The 27,635-nt window shown below is 40.0% G+C and overlaps 1 protein-coding gene across 1 annotated transcript; it reads right to left on the reverse strand.

The window, feature by feature from the left end:
* Positions 1-1,231: 1,231 nt before the first annotated feature.
* On the reverse strand, positions 1,232-26,896 carry TOPBP1 (DNA topoisomerase II binding protein 1). Its single transcript, XM_054057332.1, has 27 exons — positions 26,562-26,896; positions 25,116-25,250; positions 24,402-24,545; positions 23,536-23,717; positions 23,219-23,412; positions 22,249-22,428; positions 21,275-21,444; positions 20,640-20,803; positions 19,871-20,118; positions 19,274-19,593; positions 18,302-18,474; positions 17,103-17,314; positions 15,566-15,858; positions 13,678-13,851; positions 12,547-12,668; positions 11,574-11,697; positions 11,061-11,210; positions 10,430-10,538; positions 9,657-9,849; positions 8,632-8,852; positions 7,252-7,415; positions 6,234-6,348; positions 5,540-5,703; positions 4,504-4,644; positions 2,899-2,988; positions 2,288-2,449; positions 1,232-1,873 (listed from the first exon to the last, which is right to left on the reverse strand). The coding sequence occupies exons 1-27, from the start codon at positions 26,640-26,642 to the stop codon at positions 1,730-1,732; spliced, it is 4,569 nt and encodes a 1,522-aa protein (XP_053913307.1). The 5' UTR covers positions 26,643-26,896; the 3' UTR covers positions 1,232-1,729.
* Positions 26,897-27,635: the final 739 nt, after the last annotated feature.

The following is a 27,635-nucleotide window of genomic DNA, read 5'->3' on the forward strand; positions in this document are numbered from 1 at the left end:
GCTAAGTGGGTCAGGGAGTGTTTTTTTTAATCTGTAAAGTGATAACAGCAGCACTGCCCTTCCACGGCAGCTGCTTCTGAGGACTGGGAAGAAGAAAAGAATATAATAGAAGTCACAAGGCCCTGAGGTCTCACTGATATCCACACCTACCTAAAATGCCTGAAGTGCAAAAGAGCATTTCACAGGTAGAACAGAGAACTGCCAGTGAAATACAGTTGAGTCAAAATGTGATTTAAGGCATTAGCAACAGCATTGTTTCAGTACATGGACTTGCAGCAAGCCGGACACGTTTGACATCCACCTAACAGCATCCACAAATAGTAAAAAGCATCAAGGTGTTACGAAAAGCAAAGTGGGTGATAAGACTGTTGATGCTGCAACTCCACAGCAGGGCTTAGGCTGTGGCAAGATTGCTAGGGGCATGATTTACCTTTATAGGAGGAATCAAATCCCTCACATTCATTGGTATCTTTCTATCCTTCCTGACAATCCCTTCAGGTCATCCCAACAGTGTGTTCCAGAGCTCACATCCAAAATATCTTAAGTAGGAAACAGGAGCACAAAGTACAGCCTTGCACATAAAGGCAAGGTGCCTTCATACTCTCTCTCACCTCCAGACTCCCACAGCTCTGGTCCCCTGTCCCTCCTCGCCAGCAGCAAGAGGTGAGTTCTCCCCAGCCTAGAACAAGACTCGCCAGATTCCACAGGGTTTAGATACCTCTGGCTTCTCAACTGATACTGATGCAAAGATTTTCTGTAAAACAGTATTCAGCAGCTAGAAAATAGAACATCACCCTCTCCCCCCTTAGAGCAACAAAGTAGTAAATTAAATAGACTCAAAAGATGTGATGTGTATTTCTCCAGACAACTCTGCTGGTCCCGTGCGACTGGGTGTTGTGCTCTTCTGTTCAAACAGGCTCCAGCGATTCCAGCTGCTTAAGGACAGCTCTTAAGATTTCACGAGCGCAACTCTACCCAGACTAACACGGTGCAGCTCACAGGCAGCAAATTCAGGAAACAAAGAGACCCACATCCCATAGTTACTAAAAGGTCAAGTTGATATTGTGGTTGTGTAAGAACCTTTCCAGCTGCTGGAAACGGATGTCTTTGTTCCACTCCGGTCCCTGTCACAGATTCAAACAGGGAGCACAGTCAGGCAAACTTCACCTCTTGAGTAACAGAGTTGGTTCTGTTTGCTGAAGATTCATTAGCACACAATTGGCAGCGCCTCTGTTTTATAGAAATAATTTATTACACCCTTCCTTAGTACAAAAATTTACAAGCCAGTCCTTTTTGTCTGGTTTCCCTTTTCCCCTCCAATAGAAAATGCCAGAAGAGGAAAAGTCTATGTAAAACCCAAGTCTTGGAAATGCAACAGAATTCTTACCAAGTGGTATTTTCCCCACAACACAGATAAAATACATGATAAGCATCTTGGAGAGTATTTCTTACCCATCACTATACAATGGTGTCCCTAAAAAATCATCAGTGGGACAGTTAAGCTGTTTTGGAGACAAAGTATTTTTTTGGATGAGTTCTTGGCACATTTTTTGACACTGTTGGGAACCAATCTTTCCTAGGAGTATTACTGTAAAGTTATTTTAATCTCAGGACAAACTAGAAGTGAAACATTTTTCTAAATTTTTTTAAATGCTTTTAATTTTTGTGGCGAGAATGAAAGATATAAATATGAATTTAAAAATGTACAAATTAAAAGCACAGAATCTGCTCAGTGTATTCTGGATCGCTTGACTCTGCTCAGTTCTCCCAGTGCTTTTCTTTTCTGGGATGACCCAGTTCCAAGTTCTGTGTTATTCTGAGGGTATGATTGAGCTTCCGGCAGGCAGTAAGACTCCATCGGGGGAGGTGGATCCTTCAAAAGAGAAAGTTAAGAAAAAAAAAAAAAGTAGTTTAGCTCAAGAAGCTTCCGAGAAGAAAGAAACCACTCATTAAGTCTTCTAAAACTGAAAATTTTACCAAACAAACCATACCAAAAGGAACACTACACACCTACATTTTGAATACATTTTGCAAGCTCCCTTCCCTGCAACAGATGACACTGCCAGCACCAGAACAAGTTATGCTTTAGCAGCTAAAATTTAGGGCCACAGGTCAAAATTCACAGCACAGGCACTGGTGGCCACAGTTCCTGCCAAAGGAGGCAGGTGACCAGTAGAGCAGCAGCCCCCTTCAGAGGCGTCAGGTGGCTGGCACTGCTGGTGGCAATGCCACATCCACCAGTGGGGCAGGTGGAAAGCACCCAGAAAGCACCTTCGGGCACACACACCTGGATGAGGTAGTCAGCAATGTACTCCGGTTTCAGGCAGTTCACTCCTTGGGCCGCTGCCTCTGCTACGTTAACCCTGCTGTCATCTGGCTTTAGCTTACTGAAGTCAGCAAACAGATGAGTCGCTTCTTTGAAGAGACACACAGAATGACCAGAAAACACCTACAGATTAAAAACAGATAAAAAAGAGTTTGTTTTTTATGTTTCTTCTCCAAGACAAACACAGTTCATGACCTATAATTTCACTCATCAAATTAACCACCAAATCATGGGAAAGAAAATACCATTTACAGCTGCATTCTGTACCATCAAGTATCCTTCAAGAAGGGGGATCCTTCTCATCAGGGTAGGGCACAGACATTCTATCCTTAGTTCCCACCAGCACTTCTGACTTCTATGATGTCAAACTTGCCCTGCTTGACCACATGCAAAATGAAGATGACATAGCTTCTTCCTCCCACCCTCTGACCATATCTCACCTATCCTGCGTATGCAATTTTATTGGTTAAGACCCTTTTCTCATGTGGAAAACACCCAGCACAGAGTTTAAGAAAAAAAATAAACAGAAAAATATGTGTATTTTTTTTTCCCCTCTCAAAAAGTCCACATACTTTTGCTCCTCCTGACTGAAGAAGGCGCTTGAATCCAGCTTCCTTGGTTTGATCAATGTTCAGGATCACTTTCCAGCCACTGAAAGCTCCCTAGATAAAAGACTTATTTTAGTCAAACGTATGTCGGTACTATAAAAGCACTAAGAATTCATGTATCTACAGTTTGATCCTTTCAGGAATATCCATTAGATAAAGATTTACTATCACTTAGTTTTGTCTTCAAGTATAAATGGCAGAAAAAACTCCACACAACATATAACTACTGGGCCAATGCCTTCCCGTCAGGCAGGTTGCCACCAAGCCCTTTCGCCTGCAGAGCAAGGTGGACAAACTGATCTAGGAAAAGATCCTTGGCAATGAGTACTTCTTCAGGAACACCAGACACTCCTTTACAGAAACATATCTTAAGAAAAAGAGTTACTTGGTAACAACTTTTCCGCCTTTAGCCTCATGCCCTACATTATCTACAAAGTTACAGCAACGACTCCTAGGGCCAACTGGTTGACTCCTGCAAGCACCCACTGCAGTTTCCAAGTAGGCAAAGGGTACAGGGAATTTGTTACAAGCATTAATTTTTAAAAGGTTATTATAAAATACATGCAAGCCAGGACTTATCCTGATGTGCCTGAAACAGCAGCATTTCTGTCTCTCAATGAATATACAGAATCACGGAATGGTTTTGGTTGGAAAAGACCTTTAAGATCATTGAGTTCAACCCTCGATCCAGCCCTGCTATGTCCACCACTAGACCACGTCCCCACACATGACATTTACTTGTCTTTTAAACACCTCCAGGGATAGTGACTCAACCACCTCCCTGGGCAGCCTATTCCAATGCCTGACAACCCTTGCAGTAAAGAGATTATTTCTAATACCCAATCTAAATCTCCCCTGGCACATCTTGAGGCCATTTCCCCTTGTCTGTCACTAGCTAATGGGGAGAACCATCTCGCTACAACTTCCTTTTAGGTAGTTGTAGAGAGTGATAAGGTCTCCCTTCTCCTTTTCTCCAGACACAACTGCAATGCCTGATTTGAGAGAGAAGTTAAAAGGCTTTAGAGAGTCCAAGTCCCACCTCCAAAAATCTCTCCAAAAGATTACAGAACTCACACCGTAAAAAATGATGGAAGGTGCTTTAGGAAAGGTGCAAACTTGTGCCCCTTCTGAAGGGCAAACAGTATGCTCACTGATAGAGCTATAAAAATGCTGTCCAGAGAGCTGTATTCACCCACAGAGCACAGCACGGGATTTCTGTTACTGCAAGTACCAGTTGTGGTTTCCCAGTAAAGGTGATTCAGGTTAGATCCCCAAATCAGAGCTCTGAAGCATAAACATCATCTTCCTGGCTGAGGGACGTTTTCATACACAAGCAGCCACATTCCAGCTTTGCAAAACACAAACAATGGTTCAGGAAGAGATGAAGGCTTTTAACATCCCAGCACTAAAAGTTTTTAAAACATAAGATTACTTAACTGGAATATATACAGCTAAGCATTTTTGTTCTTAATTACAAGGCAGATTACCTTTCCTTGCCAGTTAAGTTTCTTGGTGACAATCCCCATCCTGTCCACCCACACTGTACAACTTGCACGAGCATCTAAATACCTCAACAATACCAGTTTCTTGTCTCCCCTTATGGATTTTTTTCCTCCACCTCATGGCTGCAAGTGCTAGTTTCTTCTGGTTGACATTGATTCCAGGCAACACATTAAGTATGGAATTACTTCCCCACTCGTAATCTTCTTCCTAGAAAAACCATAAGTTTGAATTATAAAGCAGTCCTGACAACATTACCAGCAGAAAAATAAATTTTAAAAAGCCCACATTAAAAAGAAAAAAACCAAACAAGGAATAAAACCACAGAATAAATCCCAACTCACTCTAGCTTTATATATTGATTTTATCTGGCCAAAACAGCTCTAGGTTAATTGCACATATGTATCTCTAATATTAAGAGCTGTATCTAAATCAACTCATGTTTTCTGTGACATCAAGTCACACTATAGACATCCAGATTCCGCTTGCAACAGAATTCAACAGCAGGGCAAAGCACCTCACTGCTCTAGACACCATCAACTCTACATTCTTCAGTGTCTTCCAGAATAACAAACTTTGGGTTTGATGCATAAAGATATGAAGTGGCCTACAGGCATTATTTTCAAGTCAGCCTCGTCAATGTAAAAGAGCTGCTACACCCGGAAGAATTGTGAAATAATGGTTAGGGAGGTGAGGAGCTGGAAGAGATAAGAGTTCAAAAATGTTTATATATATGGTTATAGAGTTTAATTATTTGAAACTATTATGTTCATTGATTGAACAGATCAAGATTTAATTTCTGGTGTAACAAGATCCGTGTAGATTTAGCAGATACTACTGAGAATTCACTAAAAGTTACTCAAGCTTCCATTTTCAGAAGGAACTATAAAAAGCACAGATATTTCATTTATGCTACACCAGCAGTTTAGTCCAGGATGGGTTTTCAGATAAAAGCTTGCCACAAATCTCTCAGACTTAGGATCCTTTAAAACACCCAAGACTTGGGCAATGTAAACTGCTCGTTGGTTTTGAGGTGTTAGGCCTTCCCTAGTGCAAAATAAAAAGGGGTACAACATACTCATTTCTCAGTAATAAGTTTACATGCCTGAACAAAGCAGCCAGCTCCTCTGCACGCCTCCAGGTAGGAACGATGAAGCACCCACTTTCCAGCTGCCATGGAAGCCAAGAATTTTTCATTTCGCAGAGGATGTCCCACAACAATGTGTGTGCAACTTGGATCAAAGCACTGTTTCTCAAGTACTATTCCACCTTGAATTTAGGAATGAATTTGATTGAAGTTATTCAAAGGTCATGCTGAGCCACAGGAAGGATCAACTCAAAGCTGAGAATTATTTAAATTAAGATAAAAATATACTTAACTCAAATTTACAGTGAAAGTATTATCACTGAAGTGACACAGGCATAAGCTGGCAAGAAAGGAGGAGCAGTCAGTAAAGAGTGGCTCCGATAAAAATGAAGTGCCACTCTTAACACAGACAGAAATGAGAGAAACACCAGAGGACAGCAGATCCTGGGCACTCCCAACAGCAAAGAATGAGGCTGTTGTGGAAACAGCTAAAAGAAAACTGCCAGAAGACAAAACATTGCTGTTTTATGGCAAAGCTGATTGCTCATATAATAATAATATAGCCAAAGAATCACTCACAAGCACGGAAAGTCATACATTACAGAGCTCAAATCTGATGAATCATTAATAGAAGCCTTTTCCCCAACAAGCCACAGCTGACCAGACACATACAGACACACACTACTCTTTGCATTGCACAAATATCTGGTACCTAATTCCTCAATCAGATGGCAGTAATCAATTCTTTCTTGAGGATTAAGAGAAGACAGCTGAAATTTACGGTCTTTTTCTGGTTCTTCATCAGTCTTCTCATCTTCTCTAACAGCCTGAAATACAATAACAGATTTTGAAAATGTGACAGAAAGATCAGCTTGACAGCTGACTATTTCTCTGCCAAACGTTCTGGGTTATTTTTATATTAAGTTCTCTCTTAGCCGGAAAAAAAACAGAAACAAACCTGTCAATCACTTGACAAAAAGCTTGGATCTTATCAAGTCAGTGCTTCTGCTTAACATCCTCTTGGGCTCCCCTTTTCTTCAAGGCACAACTGAACCAATCCATCATAAAAGCAAATCTTTCATTCATACCCACTGAATGCCAAGTTGAACACGTGGGGCAATCACCATCCATCTATCACACTGTCTCATTCATTCAGACTTTCTATAACTTCAAGGGCCTTTATGCATTTCCATTATTTACTAACACAACGTGTTATGCCTCTGAAAACACATAGCTGCTGAAAGTTTGAGCACCAAATGATATGCTGGGGCCAAAAGACGTATCATTTTCCCAGGCTCTTCCAAGTTCACTATAAAATAGTAGAATTTTAAATCAGGGTTTTGGCAGAAAAATAAATTTTCCATTTGTACCTAAACATAAATTTCAAATACCACCAAGGAAATGAAGGCTTAACAATTTTTCCATTATCCTAACACGGTTGAAGGAGTTCTAAGTAATACATATGGTAATTGTAGGTGTTGAAGTGGAGAATTAACAAGACAAAAAGCTTTTATGTGTCTCAACAAATACGCTTCATTTGGAGTTAGCATTATTTGTTCAAAATATCAAAGAAAGTGGAAAGAGAAATAGAGCTGCACCAAAGTAATCCACTTAAAGATTTTAAAAGCAGACATTTAACTATTTTATATTAACTGTTGAATTCAAAACTTAAAATGTGACTACATCTCTCGGAACACAAATCATCATTAATATTTCTTCACATGACAAACCTTTTCTTTGGGCTGTGGTGCCACAGGAGGGTTAGCCAGTGGGAAAGCAATGCTGGGGGCCTGTGGAGTGGGGATCAAGTGATCTTTAATGGGCGTTTCAGGATCTCTATATACAGCATTTCGCAGGCCTTCACTCAAATCTTCATCTGCAGCCTCAAGAACAGCTGTGAAAGTAAAGTGCTTTTGCATGATTCATCTTTGGCCAAATGTAGTTTCAGATAAAGTAAAAATAAGAAATTTCTTAAAAATTAGATATTAGGGACAAAACACAACTGCTACTACAACATTCATAGTTACATTTCACCATTCCCCTTCATAAAGATGCTCTTTTTTGTACTATGAACTACCAATTCCCATATTGCAGACTGATGGCCCTAGATGCCTTGCCTTGAAGAAAATAAGCCCCAAACCTCAAACAGCCTAAATTTCTTTGGCTAAAATGCACTGATTCAGTTGAACCAAAAATCAATTGAATGCATTCAGTTAATTTTCTTCAGCCTCCTCTAGGACAGGGTCAGTTTTCATGAAGACTGCAGCCACGAGCAGAAATTCTGTAAGTAGATTAAGGGAAGGAGTTGGAAGCAGGAGGGAGGCAGTGGGGAGATAAAAATAAAGGATTGTGCTGTCTCCCAGGAGGCAGAAATGAGAAGAAAGCAAAAACAGATGAAAACAACATAAGTATTTTGCTTCCTTAGTCCTAGCAGTAGACTGAAGACAGCAAAAAAAACAGGGAAGACAAATACAGTGTCTACAATGAACCCTGACCACAGCATGTCCACTGGCAGCTCTGACACATCCATTTCTCAGGCCCATGGGTTACCTTCTTCCTGTATCTCCATTCTTCACCTATGATTATTACAACTGGAAATGTTCATGGCCAGGTTGGATGAGGCCTTGAGCAGCCTGGTATAGTGGGAGGTGTCCCTGCCCATGGCAGAGGGGTTGGAACTGGATGATCTTTAAGGTTCCTTCCAACTCAAAGGATTCTAAGATTCTATGAAATAAAGAGGTTTTGCTATTGCTATTCCCATTCCCATGTGAATTCCACTAGACCTGCCTGGAACTGTTTTCTGGAAACCAGCTGTGGTTCCAAAAAAAAAAAATTTGGAAGATTTCCTAAATTTGACGCAGACTATTTTTAGACAAGCCCTGCCTTGGTGTTTGACCACAAGTGGCAAACGGACAGAAAAACTCTTCTTCAAAAAACAGCAGCACATAACGGAGCTCAGAAGATGTAAAATTGTATTTTTGGCATTCAAGAAATGCCAACAATGGTGACTTTTTTTTTCCAAACTAGAATTCAAACATTACTGTAGTTTAAAGATCAAATGAATGCTCTAGAAAAGAACAAGGAGATTGTATTTCTGATTTTCCTCGTACCAGCCATGTCTGCATCAGCAACAGATCCTTTAAAGGCAGACTCATCCATGTTCTTATTGGCGTTACTGGGACCTTGCTCGGTGTACTGGGAAGGACTATCAGGCCACTGAAAGTTGCTGACAAGTCTTGCTCTCTCCTCCCTCGCAGTAGGATCGTCCCAGACAATCTGCTCACTCTGGGATGGCTCTGTGTTTATATCTGTGAGTGCCTGACGGGATTGCCTACGGAAAAAAACACAGATACCTTACATATTAATTTGTTTCACAGAAGACTACCACGCTAGAAGGCAATGTGTTAATGATCACGTCAACTGTAGCATCCAAGTGACCTCATTTTTAGAAAGCATGGTTAGGAAAGGTAAAAATCTCAGTATAAAACCAATTCCTGCAGCCTGGCTTTATGGGCTTAAGTGTCAGCATGGCCAAAAAAAGACAACCAAACTGTAGGCAGATGTTCTCATCACGCTTATATTGATAAATTATCCGAAATATGATTACACAATTCTTCACTGGGCCTATAAATTTGCAAATAAACACCAAGCTAAAGGAATAATTTTTCAAGATTTCCATTACTTTCCCACTGTAGCTCATTATTGTTAGAGCTCAAATCCTAGTTTCTGTTCAGAGAAAAAAGGAAAAGAGGAGAAACGTTCATGTAGGTGCTTTGCAAGAATACCTAGTACAGAAATACTGCAACAACAGTTTCTTCAAAATCTATACTAACGCTAACTAATACGAAGATAAAGAAAAGAAATAAGTTGGCATAATTAAATTCAAAATTAAAAGGCATTTATAGGATTCTACGATTTTTTGAAAAACAAAGATACCCACTATGGATTAAGATAACATCCATTCTGACTTTATCTAGCATGTCCAGTTAAAGATTCCAAACTGCAAGAGAAGCAACTTAAGCACAGCAGTTCAGAAAGACAATACATCTGAAAACCTTGGAGACCAAGTCATATTTCAATGACTAAGTATGCACAGTGAGGACAAAATAAGGCACTTAGAAAAACAAATCAATACCTTAGGGCTTCCAAGACCCTACTGCGGCCATTTCGCACAGACCGTGTGCTATCAGGAGTGGTTGGAGAGCCATCAAAACTGTTCCTTGAAAGGGAACCTCTTTGCCCTTGTGGTTTCACTAGCGATGTGGCAGACATGATCTCCTGCAGCTGCCTTTGGAAGTTCTCCCTCATTTCTAGTGCTTGGGTTAAAACTTAAGAGAAGAAAGAAAAGTCACAAGATCAAGACTTTGTAATGAGTGAAAAATCCACCACCCCCCTAACTAGGACAAAAGCAATACATTAAAAACAGGAAAAGATATCGGCACAAAAGAATATTTATTAAAAAGAATGTATGCCCAGAGTCACCCATTCCTAGACACAAGCAGAAATTTGGCTCACTTTTGAATTTGCCTTCATGACCAAACTTAGATCAACAATTCTTCCATAACATTTATTTACATAACAAAAGAGGTATACTCTAAAACTGATTTGTCATGTTAAATATAAAATTCGGTGGTTTAAAAACAAAAAACCAGCAATTATGTAATTTTCAATGAATGATAACAGTTTTCTTATGGGCTGTCAGTCTCATAATCGAGAGCAAAACCATTCCCTCACATCCAGCAACAATAAGGGCTAGCTATACTTCACTGGTCTGTAAATTAGTACCTAAAACTCTGCGGTACTAATTTATATACCAGCCAAGTATATTCAGCACCTAAAGTTGTAACAGGCTTATATCGATTGTTTGATGGTCCACAACTACTTTGAAAAGCAGTGATTTACATTTACCTCCTTTGGATTCACTTGTTACAAGTTGTTCATCCCCTGCAGTGAGGATTTCGTTTATTTGGTCAGTAGTTACATCACCTTCAGCATCATCTTCATCCATTGGAATAATCTAAAGTATTAGATTATATGAGAAGTAGAATTCTCAAACACCAGTTTTTTGGGGTTTTTTTTAGCCTTTTACCCATGTTCAACATTTGTATCAATTCTGATGATTATTAATCTTGCCATAGAGTAAATCTAACCTCTCTGCTACTGCAGTGACAGTAAAATAGTGATCAGCAGAATCAATGGCATTATTTTACAGTCTAAATGTCTACTAAGGCAAATTCACGCCTTGGATCTCATTACCTACAAAAGAAGGCAAAGACTGGAACTATATAATTTCAAATTTGGAAAGCACTTCTAATATCAAAAGGACTGTGTTTCCCTCCATCACCCTAGAAAGATAATATCATAAATGTAGAAAAACCTTAGGGAACATCTACGACAACTACTATTAATTACTACCTGAACCTACTTCAGGGTGTCACTAATAAAAAAAGCTGATGCTTGTTCAGTGTGTTACTATAACAACTCAGGTAAGTGAATCCAAATTGCTTCATAGAACACAAGTTCACATCACACTTTATACCTCATCTTCCTCTACTGGCTTTCCAGTTGATGGAAGTTTACTGGAGGAGGAAAGCCTGACATCTTGTACCGTACTGATGTCCAGGCTCATTTTGGGATTGTAAGTGTGAGGATAGAGAGATTCAGGAAGCCGTTTACATTCTTGGGCGCTCTGTAATGACATCAATTAACAATCAATTAAGAAACTGATAGAGACAAGATAAATTACACATATAAAGACAGAAAAAGTATAATAAGAATGCTACTGAAAGTACTTTAAATGAGAAAAATCTGGCTCTCATTCTGCAAAACATGTAGAACATTCTGTGGAAGAGAATTTCTTTTCTCATGGAGAAAAATGTAGAAGTACATCAGTGAAAACTGATCACTCAATTTTTAAATGCAAAGCATGATGCAATACATCAATCCCTATATATGTTCAATATAAATTCAAACAGGAAATCATTGCCACATAACTGGTTTTAAACCTCCATTCCCATTCACTTTTAGTAAGTAAACAAAGCAAGTTCCATACCTCTAAAAGCCAGTGTTCTGAAACAATATGTATACCCCGTTCTTTAACAGATTTGTACTCCTTATTGTTGTCATTTTGTCCTCCCTTATAGATGAAGTGTGTCACTGTTTCATCAAAGCACCATCTAGAAAAGAAAACAAAATATAACTTGAAGATACCATCTCCTTTCAAAAAGTATCAGAAATTCAGCTCAGAAATTGTCCCATCCCTATTTCACGTTAAAATATTTTGCCTATTTTGCTATATTTAAATAAACTATGAGCCCACTTTCTTCTTAAAGAAGAAGAAGCTCCTGGAAGCTCAAATTAAACAAAATGCAGGATTCTAACATTTAAACCGATAAAAACTAGTATTTGCTATCTAATGAAAATATCTTCAGCATTTATATACTACTACTAAACATAAGGGCAATTGCCTCATCCACACCATGAATAATAACATGTCAGTAACGAAATATAGAAATCACGATTAGCCAGACCAGAATTGTGTCTTTAGTCACAAACATTAGTTTGTAGTTTCTCTTTGTGACAACCTAATTTTCCTAAGCTTTTCTAAGCATGCTAACTTAGCCATGCTTACAATCTGTAAAATAATTAGTTTTGAGCCAGGGAGAAACAAACAAATTCAGATCAGATTCAAAATCCAAAATATAAAGCAAATTTTACACTACCCAAAAGCTAAATGTGTTTCACAGTAGTCTTCAAAAAGTAAGAGAAGAAACAGAAAAATTCTGCAGTTTGGGAAGCCTCCAGAACTAAGTCTCTCCAAGACAGACTTGTCAAGAACACAGAGACTGGGGATGTGGCGGGGAAAGATGGCCTTATTTTGCAATAGAAATTATTTAAGATGGTGAAAGCCAATACGTAGCTATAGCAAAAGGTCATGTAGATATGCATATTAGAATGCCAAGACTTGTATATATTAGATGTCACATCAGTGCAGAAGCTTTGAAGCTGTTTGTACCAGTTGATACCTGTAGTCTGCCCCAAGAGACGCTGCTATTGCATTCAGTTCACTTTGCTTCTTACTAAGTTTTTTACTAACACAAATAACAACATCAGCTAGAGGCTTGCGCTCTTCTTCCTGTTCAAGCAGCTGGGAAAAAAACAGGAGAGTCAGGTTTGGAAGGTTTCTGTATCAATAACAAAAATACTTTGATATTTAGTGTAGCACGTAGTAAAACATGCAATAACAACAAAAGTACCATAAACAGATTTTCTCTATTTTTGCTGCTCCCAAACACTATGGTCAAAATCCAGCACACATCTTTCCATGCACTAGGAATCCAAAGACAAAAGACTCACTGTCAGCCATTCTCCCTGGAGCATATGCTGGTCCATCTGTGACAGACTGAGCACTTCCTGACCACTGAAATTAGGGAATTGCCAAACTTAATGCCACAGCATTATTTCACCGTACTGGACTGAAAATAAGCAAGACTAAGGACCTACAAAATAAGAATTGACAGCCTTCCAATGGTGAAGGCCATTAGCTTTCTTGCCCCTCCTCTACAGTAAACAGTGTACTAACACGGCAAGCAATACACAAACGCTCCCTTTCCTCCTACATCATTTTCTGTTTCCTCTCACTGGGGTAGATTAGATGGAAGAGGTAAGTTGACTCCAAGACAAGATAACATAATGTGCCTTTATAAGGGGGTAAGCAACTGATTACATATCTTGTGCCTCCCAGTAAACAGAGGAACAGGAGAGTAGGAAAAGATGACACATGCATTAAAAAAAACTCCTAACTTTAGTCCAATGCAAAATATTTAATCCTGCTCATCTGGAGCCTGGGAATTTCTTAAGTGCTATAAAATCCTCTCATCCCAATACTACAAAGTCTAATTGGTACATACTTATACGCCATGTAACTGCTTAATATTCAAGGTAGAGTACAGACAACAAAAATGTTTTAAAATTCACTGTCTTCTAGGAGGAATCTCTTCTACCTTCCTTTAACTGTCATTGAAAAATGCATAATCATATGTATTTCTACTCCAATATATCACAAAGCACAATTCACAGACTCTTTGTAACTTAAATCACAAAGGATATGGCATTTAGTTCATCTGCTCCAGAAACTCAAATCCAAAATTTCCTACCACTTCTGGCTGTACAGCAGTCAGCTGAGGGCTAGCAGTAAGAGCTACTGTATGCCTGGTGCTGTTCGCCAGTGCTAATTTCAAGTTCCTGCCGATGACTTCAGAGAGAGGTGTGCTCGGTTTCCTCGTTTTCTCATCAGGACCTCCTGGAGTTTCCAAAGCTGCCAGAGCATCCTACCACAAAAAGAAGCAACTGACTGAATTTCACAAAAATATTACAAAATTCTCACTCAAGTGCAATTTTCACAAATATTGTCTGTAGTAAGAGTTCATACTCTCCAATTGAGGCGGTATAGAACAGTAGTAGCTAGCAAGCGTGGCTGTAGTACCATTGCACAAAAGTCTTACAACACAATCCCAATCTCAGAGTCTGCACAAACAAAATAGGAAGAAGATTGATTAATAATCTCTTTTCACTGCTATCAATGAAAATCACCCTCCAGGGAAAAGCCAGTGGTCAAATACAAGTATTCCTAATCCCAACCAATTACTTCAATTTATTAATGCCTCTCTCCCTCAAAAAGTTGCACGTGAGTATGTGATTCTAGCTCCACCTTTAAGACACCAAGTTTCCTACTGCCCTTTTTGAAACCAGAAGTTTTGGTCTAGAGCATCTTGCTTTTGAAAATTATCAGCATGCCCCTCCAGCCATGGTGGGGAGCAAGTTGGAGAACCACAGAATCACAGAATTGTTTGGGTTGAAAGAGACCTTAAAGATCGCCCAGTTCCAAAACCCCTGCCATGGGTTGGGACACTTACCGCTGGATCAGGTTGCTCAAAGCCTCATCCAACCTGGCCTTAAGACACCTTCAGGTATGAGGCATCCACCACTTCTCCAGGCAACTTTTTCCAGTACCTCACCACCCTCAAAGGAAAAAGTTTCTTCCTAATATCTAATCCAAATCTCCCCTCTTTCAGCTTAAAACCATTACCTCTGTCCTGCCACTGCTCTCCCTGATAACGAGCCCCTCCCCAGCTATGGGAGAAAGCCCTTAATGGCCACACCCAGCTTTGCTGTAGGCCTCCTTTAAGTACTGAAAGGCCATTATAAGGTCTTCCCAGAGACTTCCCTTCTTGAAACAGAATTAGGAAACACTAGATTCTTCTGGTTTAGTAATACGTTTTGTTCTATTGCAGGCAGAGGGGTTAAAAAACAAAACTAAACACCAAAACACAGCAAAACAACCAATCCACAAATAAAAACCAATAAAACCCCTAACAACTGTGCAGGAATTGAATGCATTCATCTTTCAGTTAAGGCCTCAAAAATGAAAAACAAACATCAAGACTTCCAAAGCATACTCAAGTCATTCAAAAGCTATTCCAGCACAGATGCTAGCTAAGTGTCAGGGGTTTCTTTGCTCTAAGACTAGTAGTTTTCCTAGCCTTTTGTGGCCTTCAGAATGAGACAATGAACCCAAAACCACAATACATTTTCCTATTTGCAATAACAGTTTTGTAATTGCCATAAAGCTATTACACTGAAACATGTTTTTAAAGTAGCATTTCATCACAAAACAAGCAAACACTTGTTTCCAAACATATGGAGCAATCATAAGCCTTCTTGTTACTTTTCCCAGTCTTTAGATGTAAAGAACAGACTGTGTACTGTGTGAGGTGTAGAACACAAGAGCATATGATACAATAAGCACAAAGGAGCTTTGTTAAGGACATTATAGCATCAATTAATCAATAAATTAAGTCCACAGGTCATTAATTAGAAAAATACAAAATAAAAGAAGATAGTTTTCCTAGCTTTTTAATGGAAAGTCTGTATGTTAACAGCATAAAAGGAGGTAAAGCACAGGTTTCTGTGCTGCTTTTAAGCTGATGCACATCTTTAATGCTACTGGCTCTACTGACTAGAAAACTTGCAAAAGATGATCACCTGTACATCAAAGGAAGGTTTGAATAACTTGTCTTTGGAAAGAAATTTCGATGGTGTATCAAGATGTAAAGATGGTTCTTTCTGTGGCAGCCCCCCTTGTGAAAGAGGGGCTGTCTTCTTCCCAATATGATGAGAGATTACAGCTTGGAAAGCTTTACTCTGGAATCTGTTGATATCAAGAGGGGTCACAGCTGTTTTTCTCCCAGCTTCAAGGAGGTAAGTAGGTTGCTCTGAATCAGGAGGTTTAACAGTTGTTGGTGTCTGGTTAACATGAGAAACAGAACTCTCCTTATCTTTAAAAGAAAGAAAGAAGAAATAAGCACGGAACTTGATTTTCTTTTGAACATAGATCTCATGCACTTTTATTTAAAACAACTGAAAGCTCACTGATTTTTCTTTTCCTAAAAAAATAATTCATATTCCCTCCAATAAATACTTTAAACTGACAATTACCTTTTAAAAGCCAGTATATCTCAAGTATTTCTTCCAGTTAACTCCTTAGTTTCAACTACACTGGTATTGATCTTGAACTTAAGTGTCTCAAAAAAAGTGAGCAACCCCAGGCCCACTCACACTGTTTGCAGTTCCACATATACAGCTCACATATGTCATACAACAACTACGAAAACACAAATCTAAGAAAAACATGCAATACACAACAAATCCTTCTCCTTTCAAATCTGAAGGTAACTATTCCTTCCTGACTCCTTATTTCCCATACAACAAAATTCCTTTTGTATTCACAACTCTGAATCGCACCTCTTCAGATCACTATATATACTTCCAATCCCTTATGCCTTTGTATTATAGGACCAAAATTTAGCATAGAATAAGTCCTTAAAGCTTATCCATCACAAACACCTCTAGATAAGCGTGACTCATCATCTTTACAGCTCATAAGCATTAGTACAAGAATTGCTTTTATATTTTACTGCTCATTTCACCTGCTCCACCTTTTTTTCCTTAAAAAACACCTATGTCAACAACATACCTTTTGTCCTCTTAGTGACCCATGTAATTCATTGACAAGGGCACTGGCAAAACAGGTCTGCTAACATTCAGTATTAAATCACTGCAGTTTGCATCCTAATACTAAAGAAAAATTGCCAAATAAATACGCAAAATAACTGGAAAAGGAACAGAAATAGGCCTGAAGGACTGAACAGAGTGGCACCATGTCATTGCAGACTAACAAGTACGAAGTTCTAAGCTGAATCTCTCATCAGTTCCCATGCAATCTACAGAGCAGCAAATGTGCCAAAAAGGACAAAGCTGAGAAGCCGAGCTTGACTGGCAACTGACTGATAACCACAAGACTCCACTAGCTGCACAAGACTTGCAGCAAACACACACAGTATAATTTCTATAACCACAACTCAAAAGCAGGGGAAAATACAGAAAAAAATACTTGGAAAAATAGCCTTTAGCTCTAACACTTCAAAGGTGTTAAGAAGACGACTTCATCACACCTGCATTCTTTATCATGAATGATCAGTACAATGCCACAATCATATTTTTTAGCTTGCTAATAGCCCACCTTCAGCACCTGCGTTTTCAACCAAGAACTTGTTTTCATCTGCTCTTTTTCCTGTCCTTGCGGACTGCAAAAGCCAAGCTACAGTGACTGCTGGCAAATTCCACTTCTTCGCAGCTTCATACTTGGAACCATTTGGTTCTCTCACCACAAGATGGGTACTGGCAAACATCCCCTTTTTTGCGTTGGCTTTCCGCACAAAGAATTCTTGAACTCTAAAGACAGATTAATAAAACATTCATTCAGTCATTACCAAAATAAATCTAGGGCACATTTATACTATTATAAAATTAATTCAAGGAACAGAAAAAGAAACAGCAGAATTATTTAAGGTCATCCACTTTGCACTTTACTGCCTAACCTGAACACCAAAAAAATAAAAAGAACCCCAAAAATGTTTAACAGTAACCTTTTGCCTCTATTAGTATTGAAAATATAACAATTCTCATACTCCCAAAGTCCTCACGAATCCCATTTCCAAATCATACACTGGGTCTAACATTCTTCTGCAAGATTAATAGGACAGGCTGGATTCCATTCTGGAGCCAACCAGCATCATTTCCAAATGAACAATAGTTTTCTTTATATTACAGTTTTCCTCTTATCATAAAGGACACACTCTTCCAAGAAGATCACAGATCTGAGAACTCACTAGCAAGGAATTCAGTGCAAAGACACTAAAAATTGGATCAGATGATGCTCTAAATTGTACAGTTTTGCCATTCTGGGACTAAACATGTTTTTCTTAATGTTTCCCAAAGATGCTGATAAATTTGGCACAAATAATTCACCATCCCGTCAGTTCTTAAGAAATGGTGCAATATCATTGGTTATGACATTGGACCCAATACGGAACCACGGTGCATTTTTGAACAACTGAAGAGAAACTCAGAAGGCCTGACATCTGAAAAGCTGACCTTTATACTTTATTCTAGAGCAAAGCGAAGAGTTACTGAGACTCGGTCACGAGGGACTCAGTGTAATCTGGTAGAAATTAGGCTGTGAGAATACTGAGTAAATTGCTCTAAAGGTGAGAGAAATAAAAGAACCAACATCTTACGGCTTCAGCACTAGATTCTGTAAATGAGTATTATCTGAAAGCGCATTAATATTTATTACTCCCGTAAAAGAAGTTGAATGCATAGTGGATTTCATCACACTGGCTGTCTAAAAACAAGAAGAAATGGTGAAAGGAGTCGTACCTTGCTCCTAGCAGTCCTGCCAGATATACCAGCGAGTCTCTCTCTGCCCCAGTGAACTGGCTAAAAGAAAGAACACAATCTTCCAGAGGGGTAACTCCTCCCATTACTGGGACTGGTGCGAAAAGTGGATTGGACTGAGGATCTAAAAGGAGTTGCTGTTCCACACACGTTATCTTTAAGAAGGAGAAAAAGAGAAAAATGCAAAACAAGTCAAATAGCAACAAAGCCAACAATATTTCAGCAACCGTATGATGACATTTATGGACTCAACAACAAGCAATCCTGCTTCCATCATTACATCTGAGACAACTTATTTCCCACTGAACTCGACAAATTCATTTCTGGATCACTTTATAGTTTTGTCAGGTTTGACATAATGAGCCATTATTCAGAACGTTTCAGTTCTACTCTTCCAGCCCTGGAGGCTCCCTTAGAGTAGTTCAAGATGTGATCTGAGGGTCTGCAGAGATTTACTTCACAGATAGCTACTTAGTACTGAAAAACACTAGCAGCAGGTAGTCTACATCATGTGCCTACTCATGGCAAATATGGTTAATATTTTTTGAGTTTGAGCTATAATGCTGACTGCCACAAGTTAAAAAGCTGTAAAAAGCATGAAACAAGAAGATGCAAGCATAAAGGCATCAAACGAAATCATTTAGTCAACTAGCTCCTTCTGGAGTTCATTGTTTAGAGAGAATGCTGTCAGACTCTTATATAAAAGAGGCCTGAGTCATAACAACGAAGTCCCATTTAACACACCTGTAGAAAATGAAGTGAAACAGATAAAAGATACCTTAGAGACACAGAGGCTTTAAAACATGTTTTCGCTTAGTACTTATAAAATTAAACAAGCCTAACTTCTCAGTATCTTACTTACATTTAAGTTACCAGCAACTCTGCATTCTGACAAGACATATTTCTAACATCGATACCTGTTTACTCATCGAACTGAAAGCGGAAAGAACTTACCAGCCACATATTTGTGACAACATCACCAACAGTCTGCTTCACTGCGCACCCCAATAAAGGTACCACAGCGTAGTCTGCGATGGTTCTGCTTTGCGGCGGCAGAACTTTCCCAGCATTCTCCTTTATAATATCTGCAATGCCGGACTCATCCTCTTCATCAAAACCCAAAAGAAGAAATCTCTTGCTGACAAATAAGCCTCCTTCAGCCACTGCAGAAGACTCTCCCAAAGAACCATTACAGATGGAAGACTGATTCTCTCCTTCAACCGTCAAGTGAGTAACATCACTGAAGGTTTTGGACGTTAGTTTTTCAACTTCATCTGAAAGGGAAACAACCAACCAATCATAGTAACTGCTTGCCAAGAACATCAAACACAACTCAAAATAGTTTGATGAAGAAATGACAGTTTCTGCTGTTTTCAGCAGGTTTTAGTTGAAAACTGCTCCATATAGTCCTGTTTAAGTTTGACTTCTAAAGCACAATATAGAAGTTAACTTACTAGGTGTAATTAGCTTTCTAATAAGCAAATTCTGCAAAATGCAAATTCTTATTATGAGCAGTTAAATTTTTCATGGTATGTTGAGCCTAGAACGTACCTAATGTAGAATCATTATTTGCATATTGAGAGAGGAAGTCGTCTTCGGCAGCTTTCTGGTGCTTTACAACGTCCACAGCTTCTTTCTTCAAGAGATTGTTATTTTTGGGAAGAATTGACCTCATTCCAGGTTGTTCCAAAATCGGGTTCTCTAACAGCTGGTAGTTTAGAGGAATATATTGCTCCACTGGATGTAGATAACCTTTACTAAGTGACTCCAGCAACCATTTTGCTGTCACTACATGAGGCCTATAAAATAAAATGTAATACAAACGAGCTAAAGCAGGTTTCAGAACTGTGATTTTTCTTTCCCGCTTTGTATATACACACACATGAAGTTTGTAACTCCGATATTAAGCAAGCTTTGGGCACCTTACAAAGGTCAAGCATCTTTTTAATTCGTTCAGTCTGAGAACGGAGATTTTCATACTTATTTTCTATAATGTAAATTATATCCACCACTGCTGGGTCAAGAAATCCCTTCTCCCCAATATATTAACAAATACACGCTAACATCTCTTTTCACCATTCTTCTTTTTCAAAGAATACTTATTTTTCTATTCACTGAGGTGACTCATGGCCACCCAAAGAACTACATGCACTATTCAAGAGCACACAAGGCTGTGCTTGTCATTACAAGCTCTAAGACCTCTCATTTAAGTCAAGAACTATTTAGGATTTGAAACTCAATATGCATTGTCCTGTTTACAATGTGATGGGAGAAAGAAAACAAGGTGGAAGTAGACATTAAGTAATATGGTTATCAGAACCTGTGAGCTGTCTTCTCCAAAAAGTGTTTCAGCTCCTTATTATTTTCCCCTAAAATGACATGTGTAACATCTTCATTAAGTTGATTAAATCGAACACCACCACCACAATTAATAAGTCTTCTCATCTTGTCCAGCTTCTTGCCACTGAAGCCACACAAATAGATCTACAGAGAGAACAGAGCAAGAAAAAATGTTTGGAAAACAACAAAAAAAATGAAGTAGAGTATTTCAGTAAATTTTGTTTTGACTGTGGTAGAACACAGAAACTAGTAGTGTAGCAACTAATCTAGGAAAACTTCATTATTTACTAACAGAAAGAACTCCCAACCAACCAAAAAAAAAAAACCACAAAACCCCAAAACCACACACCAACTTTAGAACCCATTCACTACAGTGTTTAAATACACCTATGTATAAATATGTAATTTTATATTTATACTAAATATCTAACACAATTACACACACACAGATATGCAGACACATGCAAGCTGCAGCATGCGGACACAAAATAAATCTGAGATTTGCTGCTGACCATGGAAACAACAATTTACTCAAGCAGCAACTGCCAGTGCCTCAACCTAGTTCCTTCTACAGGCCAAGACCAAACATTTCAAAGTATATATTGTTAAACATACTCGACAACCATCTAACAAATCTTCAGGGGCTTGAAAAGAACTTATATCCAAGTTTTCCAGCTCATCAGGAAGAGGATCCAGTCTGCTGCCCATAGCAGAACTACATGCTGTTTCGTTAATGCCACTCAAATTGATATTGGATATGTGGCTGACGTCCGAAAGTGTATGATCTTCAAATAAAATTAAAATTAAAAAAAAGATACATTAGTTTTAGCTCCTCTCTCTCCACTGCTTCACTAAACAAAATATAGAACTGCCACATTTGATTTTGTCATGCTAAAAGGAAACGTCAAGTCTGAAGAATAAAAAACACTAGGTCAGTATAACCTTGGTTAAAGACCTAACTTGAATTCCCAGTGCTCTGTTGGTAGCGCTACCCTGGTGTCCCTGTTTACTTATTTCCTGAAGTCGTACTCAGTAACAGTTGTTTGGAAAGACACCTTTAAAGCTGGCTGTGTCCCTCATGCCACCATGTTTGTTCACAAAATGCTTTTAACTTTCCTTCTGTTAATAGCAAGGAGTATGTAAAAACAAATGTATAAAGAAAATAATAGAAATAGGAATAATAATAATAATTAATAAAAACAAAAATCAGAGCTTGTTTTGCTCCCAAGACTGTTTTAAAATTAAATTCATAACAGAAACTTGTTTTAAACTACAATTGTATGAACAGTCATGCTTTGCTAGGACTTGGAAATATACACCCCTGATTCTTAAGCAGACAATCATAAACTAAATCAAGTCTACCTTTTAAACATTTATTCACATTTTCATGTTTTAAGTCGACACATGTTGGAGCATTCAATGTGCATAAACGTAATTTGTTGCGTTTTGAGCATAAGCAGAACCAGAACCCAAACTGTCAAACCAGCATTGCAAAACCAAGCAGCACTCTCCTAATTTGAAACAGTTTTTCCTCCTTAATACAAATGTTTTCTACCTTATTTTAACATATATTAAGAGGTCTTACTTACTGTCAGGCTTGTTAGCATGATCTGTAGGTGTTGATGTACTGGGTATACTACTCAGTGTCGATCCAGCCTCTATTTTATACATTGTCTCATCCTGACAGAAGCCTTTCTCAATGCTGTCAGAAAACCACTGCACAGACACACAGTGCACATTCCATTTTTTGGCACATTCATACTTCTGACCTTTCAAGTGTGAACAAAATAAAGATTACAAGTCATTAAAAGGCTAATGCTTCAAACAGTAATTGCTGGAAGTTGACTGGAGATTATGAAAACCTAAAAATTCAAATAACTGACTTCAACATGCAAGTTGGTTACCCTGAACTCTTCAATAAGCTGCTTATTTATTCTCTAAATAAAGTTAGAGCAAAAAAACCCTCATTCACCATTAGCTCAGGGGCACATTAGGACAGGGCACTAAAGAAAAAAAAAAAAAAGTCTTCAAAGCTTTTGAGCTGAGGAGGAAAAAAAACGCTTAAGTCAACCAGGCTATTTCTCCATAGAGAATGGGAAGGGAATTGGGGAATAAAGAAAATTCTTCCTATTCTTCTAGCAATAAAACCAATAAAACTACAATCTCTTCATCTTTTCAAGAGGAAAGAAAGGGAGCTTTCATTTTATCTTAGTAGGCATTTCAGAAGGCACAAAGAATAGATCAGTTAAAAAAAAACTAGTTCACAATCCAATTAAAATCAGCAAATAAATTAAGTCCTATCCTGCTCTCCAAAAAAAATCTTATCCTTATTCTTCCTTCCCTTCTAGGATTCTCCCTTTTTCTTCCCTTAAAAACATCTGGGTCTTTGTTTTTTTCCCCACGCTTGTTCTTTCCCATGCCTGTGTTACTCTTCCCATCAACAGCAATTCCCTAAACAGAAGATGACAGACACAGAGACAAGTCAAACTCTGATGCTTCTGTATATTCACATTACTTCTACTCAAGAAGTGAAAGTAGCATTTACTCTGTAAGTTCTACCTTTTGGCTCTTGAACTATGAGGTGAGTACATTCATTCATCTTGAGCTGCCCCGTATACTGCCCACCGTGTTCAGCAGTGAGGCGCTGGACTTCTTTCCTATCTGTACTACTTAAGCCAGTTACGCAAATTGTACAGCCAAGGAACACCGGACAAGCGTAGTCTTCCATATTAACATCAGTGTACCTTATTATGCTAAAGGAATGAAAGAAAGAAAAAAAGAAATAAAACATTTCTTCCTCCACATAAAATCAATCAGAATAAGAAAGTAGTCTGTAGTCCTCAAAACAAAACCAGTTTTGGTTTGGATTTTTATACCTTTGCTGAGACTTATCCCACAGTGCCTTAACCCAAGAGGGAAGCAAAACAGGTTTTTTCAGAGAAGCAGCTACTAAGTACTTCTTGCTGCCAACTTCTCCAGCTATAAGATGAGTTACTGACACACTGAGGTCTCTGTGCACATGTCCACCCATCATCTGCACATATTTATGAACTTCTTCCTGAGTGGAGGAAAAAAAATATAGAAAACTATAATGATTAAAAAAGAACCTATATCACACTCATATTCACCTTAAAAAACAAAATCAAGAGGTTTCAATTGTCCATGCTTTCTCCTAAAAATATATATATTAAAAAATATAAATTGGGAACATATGGAAGCCATGAAGTACTATTTCTATTTTAACTGCATTTACAATAAACTGAATGTAATAAGTACCCTGAATAAAAACACTATAATCATACCGTATGAGCAAAATTTTACAGACGGTTGACGTTTTAGATAGTATAAATTAGAAAGAGGTATCAGAATAAAAAAAAAAAAAGGTAAATTTCTTAGACTATTTAAATCATAGCTGATGGTGTATTAAGTATTTATCATGCAGTTTTGTGTAACCAGAAGAAAAGTATACTGTTGAATTCTTACATTTTTAGATATGCACATGCTTACGTAACATATCCATGTGCATGCACAGACACACTACTACATACACATTCATATACTAAATATATTCATAAGACTTGCTCTTTCTCCATAAAACTCTCTATATAAACTAAACAGTCAACAAACCATAGAAAGAGAAGACATAGCCAGACACAGGCACAGTTATATTGACACATAATATGACTGCTGAAGGAAACACCACAATAATCAGCTACAATATCCACTTTGTACAATGCATTACCCTAACATCTTTTTCAAGACTGGTACAGGACACTGTTACGTCGGCCATGGTCATATTGTACACAGGATGCTCAGCTCTTGGGACACATCTCTGGGACTGCATGCAGTATAGAACTACCTGTGGTCCAACGATTCTACAACCAAGCTGCAATAAAGTAACATAAGAAAAAAAAAATACAAAGAAAATTAGCAGAAAGTATCAGGAAGTAGTATAAGGAAGGCTTTCCTTGTCCATGAATCCAGAGGAAGGCAGGGCCCTTGGTCTGCCCACATCTGACATCTCCAGGTAGTCCTGGTTTTACTCTCAGCTGTGGATTTTCAGTATAATCCTAACAGGTTTTCTGGCTTCAGTAAAACCAGCAGATGATGTAGCTAGTGCACCAGAGAATTCCAGCTAACCTGTCTTTCTCTCTGCTGGACAATTCTTTGCAGGTCAAACAAAATTATGTTAGTCAGGAGGAAACAAAAGTGTGAGAGCCAGCTTAGTGACTCTAGCAGAAACAAAACTGATCATACTATTTGTTTTCCCACATGCTATAATCCTTAGTCATCTTCTTTCATAAATACAGGATGCAGTGAATTTTTAAAGATCTAATTGTGACTAATTCAAATGCTATATTCAATGCAAAAAGAGAGAACAGAGAATGTAAATACAGACATGAGTGTTTATAGAAAAGAAACAACATAGCTAGCAGTAAGTCCATGGGTAGCATACCTTTTTGAGATGATTGAAAACAGCCCCTCTAAAAGGATCACAAATGTAAAGCGATTTGTCATTTTCTTTTATATGAAGCGCTGCTTCCTCTTCGAGGATCTGGAGATGTTCTTCCGACTGAAATTCTTTTATGGACTGCAGGTAAAGAGTGCATACAACAACATTTATTTCATTAACAAATCACAAATAGCCAATCCTGCAGAAACTACACATCAAGTACACCTACTTGAAACAGCTCACGACAAAGTTACCACACAAGAGTAGATTGGCAAAACAGGCTAAAATACCTCAGGGTATCCCCCTCATTCCCTTAAGACTTAACAATATTCAGACTTAAAACACTCATCACACAACCTTTCAGGACCTGATCCTGCTACACAGTGCCCTTAGCTCTCACCAACCGCTCAAGGTGGAAAAGAATCCATGATGTCCCTCCTAAGTTTACTTAGCATTTAGATGAGTGACCACCATTCACAGCTTCCAAGCTACGAATCACTTCAATAAATGTCAATGGGTTTGGAAATGCTAATGTCTTTTTTGTTCCAGAAGTAATGTCATAAAAGCATAAAAAGGGTTGGGTTGGAAGGGACCTTAGAGACCACCCAGTTCCACCCCCTCCTTGTCATGGGCACCTCCCACTGGATCAGGTTGCTCAAAACCCCATCCAGCCTGGCCTTGAACACCTCCAGGGATGGACCATCCTCAGCTTCCCTGGGCAACCTGTTCCAGTGCCTCACCACTCTCACGGGAAAAGGTATCTTCTTAATACCTCACCTAAATCTCCTCTCTTTCAGCTTAAAACCTCTACCCCTCCCCCCTATCCCTGCACTCCCTGATAAAGAGCCCCTTCCCAGCTTTCCTGTAGAACACTGTTAAGGACACTATTTAGGTGTCCCCTGAGCCTTCTCTTCTTCAAGCTCATTGACCCCAGCTCTCTTAGCCTGTCGTCATATGGGAGGTGCTCCAATCCCCTTGTTCATCTTTGTGGTCTCCTCTGGACTCACTCCAACAGGTCCATGTCTTTCCTGTGCTCAAGACTCCAGAACTGAACACAGGACTCCAGGTGAACACAGATGTTTTGTCTGATGAATAAGGCCGGCAGTCAGCAATTTCTTGGATGTCCTTCTTGTATAATGCCTACCACACTGGGAATAAAGTGTGTCCTAGGAAGCTAAGATCATCATCAGCTGCAAACTGAGCTAAATAGGGAAAGTCCTACAGCAGCATTTGCTGTTTGCACATAAAGGGGCTATTTTAACACTTATTTCTCCACAGTCTTCATGCTGACAAAAAGGAAGAAACCCAGTTTCTCACTAATATTCTTCTAACACAGACACAGTTAAAAAACGAAACGTTCACAGAATCACAGAATAGTTTGGGTTGGAGGGGACCTTAAAGATCATCCAGTTCCAACCCCCCCGCCACGGGCAGGGAACCCCTACTTACCTCTAGAGCTTTAAGAAAATACTCCGAGCTCCCCGCAGACCTGACGAACTTCACAAAGAACGGCTCCTTGCCACCTTTCATCCTTTAACTGAGAAGCGAAACACGGTGAGCGCCCGCCCACTCTCCGCAGGGGTCGCTCAGCCCGGCTGCCGGCCGGGGAGGGGCGAGGCTGGGCGCCCCGGGAGGCTCCTGCCTTCCCCGGGACGGGACGGGACGGGGCCCCGGGCCCGAACACGAGCACACGAGCCCTCACCGACCACTTGGCAGCGGCCTCGGGGCGCGCGGGAAAACGGCGGGTGTCGCCGTGCGCAGGCGCATCGGGGGAGGGCGGTGCGGGACGGGGGAGGGACAGCGAGGAACGCGCGTGTGGGCGGGGAATGGGAGGGGAACGGGGCGGGGAAGGGGGGAATGGGAGGGGAAAGGGGCGGGGAACGGCGGGAATGGGAGAGGAACGGGGCGGGGAATGAGGGGAATAGGAGGAGAACGGCGCAGGGCAGGGCAGGGCAGGGCAGGGCAGGGCAGGGGAGGGGAGGGGAGGGGAGGGGAGGGGAGGGGAGGGGAGGGGAGGGGAGGGGAGGGGAGGGGAGGGGAGGGGAGGGGAGGGGAAGGAAGAGGGAGGGGAGGGGAGGGGGCGAGGAAGGGAAGGGGAGGGGAGGGGAGGGGAGGGGAGGGGGCGAGGAAGGGGAGGAAGGGGAGGGGAACGGGAGGGGAACCGGTCAAGGAATGGAGCGGGGAAGGGGAGGGCAACGGGTCAAGGAATGGAGCAGGGAATGGGCGGGGAGTGAGGCAGGGACCGGGGCAAGGAACAGGCGAGGAATGGGGAAAGCAACGGGGCAAGAAACGCCCAAGGAATGGGGTGGAGGAACGTAGCATTGGACGGGTGGAGAAGGGCATAGGGCAGGGAGCAGGCGGGAAACAGCAAGGAGTAGGGCAGGGAATGGGCTGTTGGCCATCGTCCCGCGCCGTGTCCCTGTCCGGATGCGCTGCGGAGCCGGGAATGGAGTTCGCTGGGTGTGTGGAGCCTCTCGCTCCATCCCCGCTCGGAGGGCGAGACCGCCTGTGCGGATCTCTAGG

Source organism: Cuculus canorus, chromosome 2, assembly GCF_017976375.1.
Source record: "Cuculus canorus isolate bCucCan1 chromosome 2, bCucCan1.pri, whole genome shotgun sequence".
In the NCBI taxonomy this organism is placed as follows: Eukaryota; Metazoa; Chordata; class Aves; order Cuculiformes; family Cuculidae; genus Cuculus; species Cuculus canorus.

What these genes read in the sequence shown, in the direction of transcription:
- TOPBP1 (XM_054057332.1), bottom strand. Translation starts at nt 26,642, where the DNA reads ATGAAAGGTGGCAAGGAGCCGTTCTTTGTGAAGTTCGTCAGGTCTGCG. An exon ending in ATTTTCTTAAAGCTCTAGAG is followed by an intron (nt 25,251 to 26,561) that starts GTAAGTAGGGGT and finishes CTTTACCTGCAG; the next exon opens with TCCATAAAAGAATTTCAGTC. An exon ending in TTGTCACAAATATGTGGCTG is followed by an intron (nt 18,475 to 19,273) that starts GTAAGTTCTTTC and finishes TCCTTCTTAAAG; the next exon opens with ATAACGTGTGTGGAACAGCA.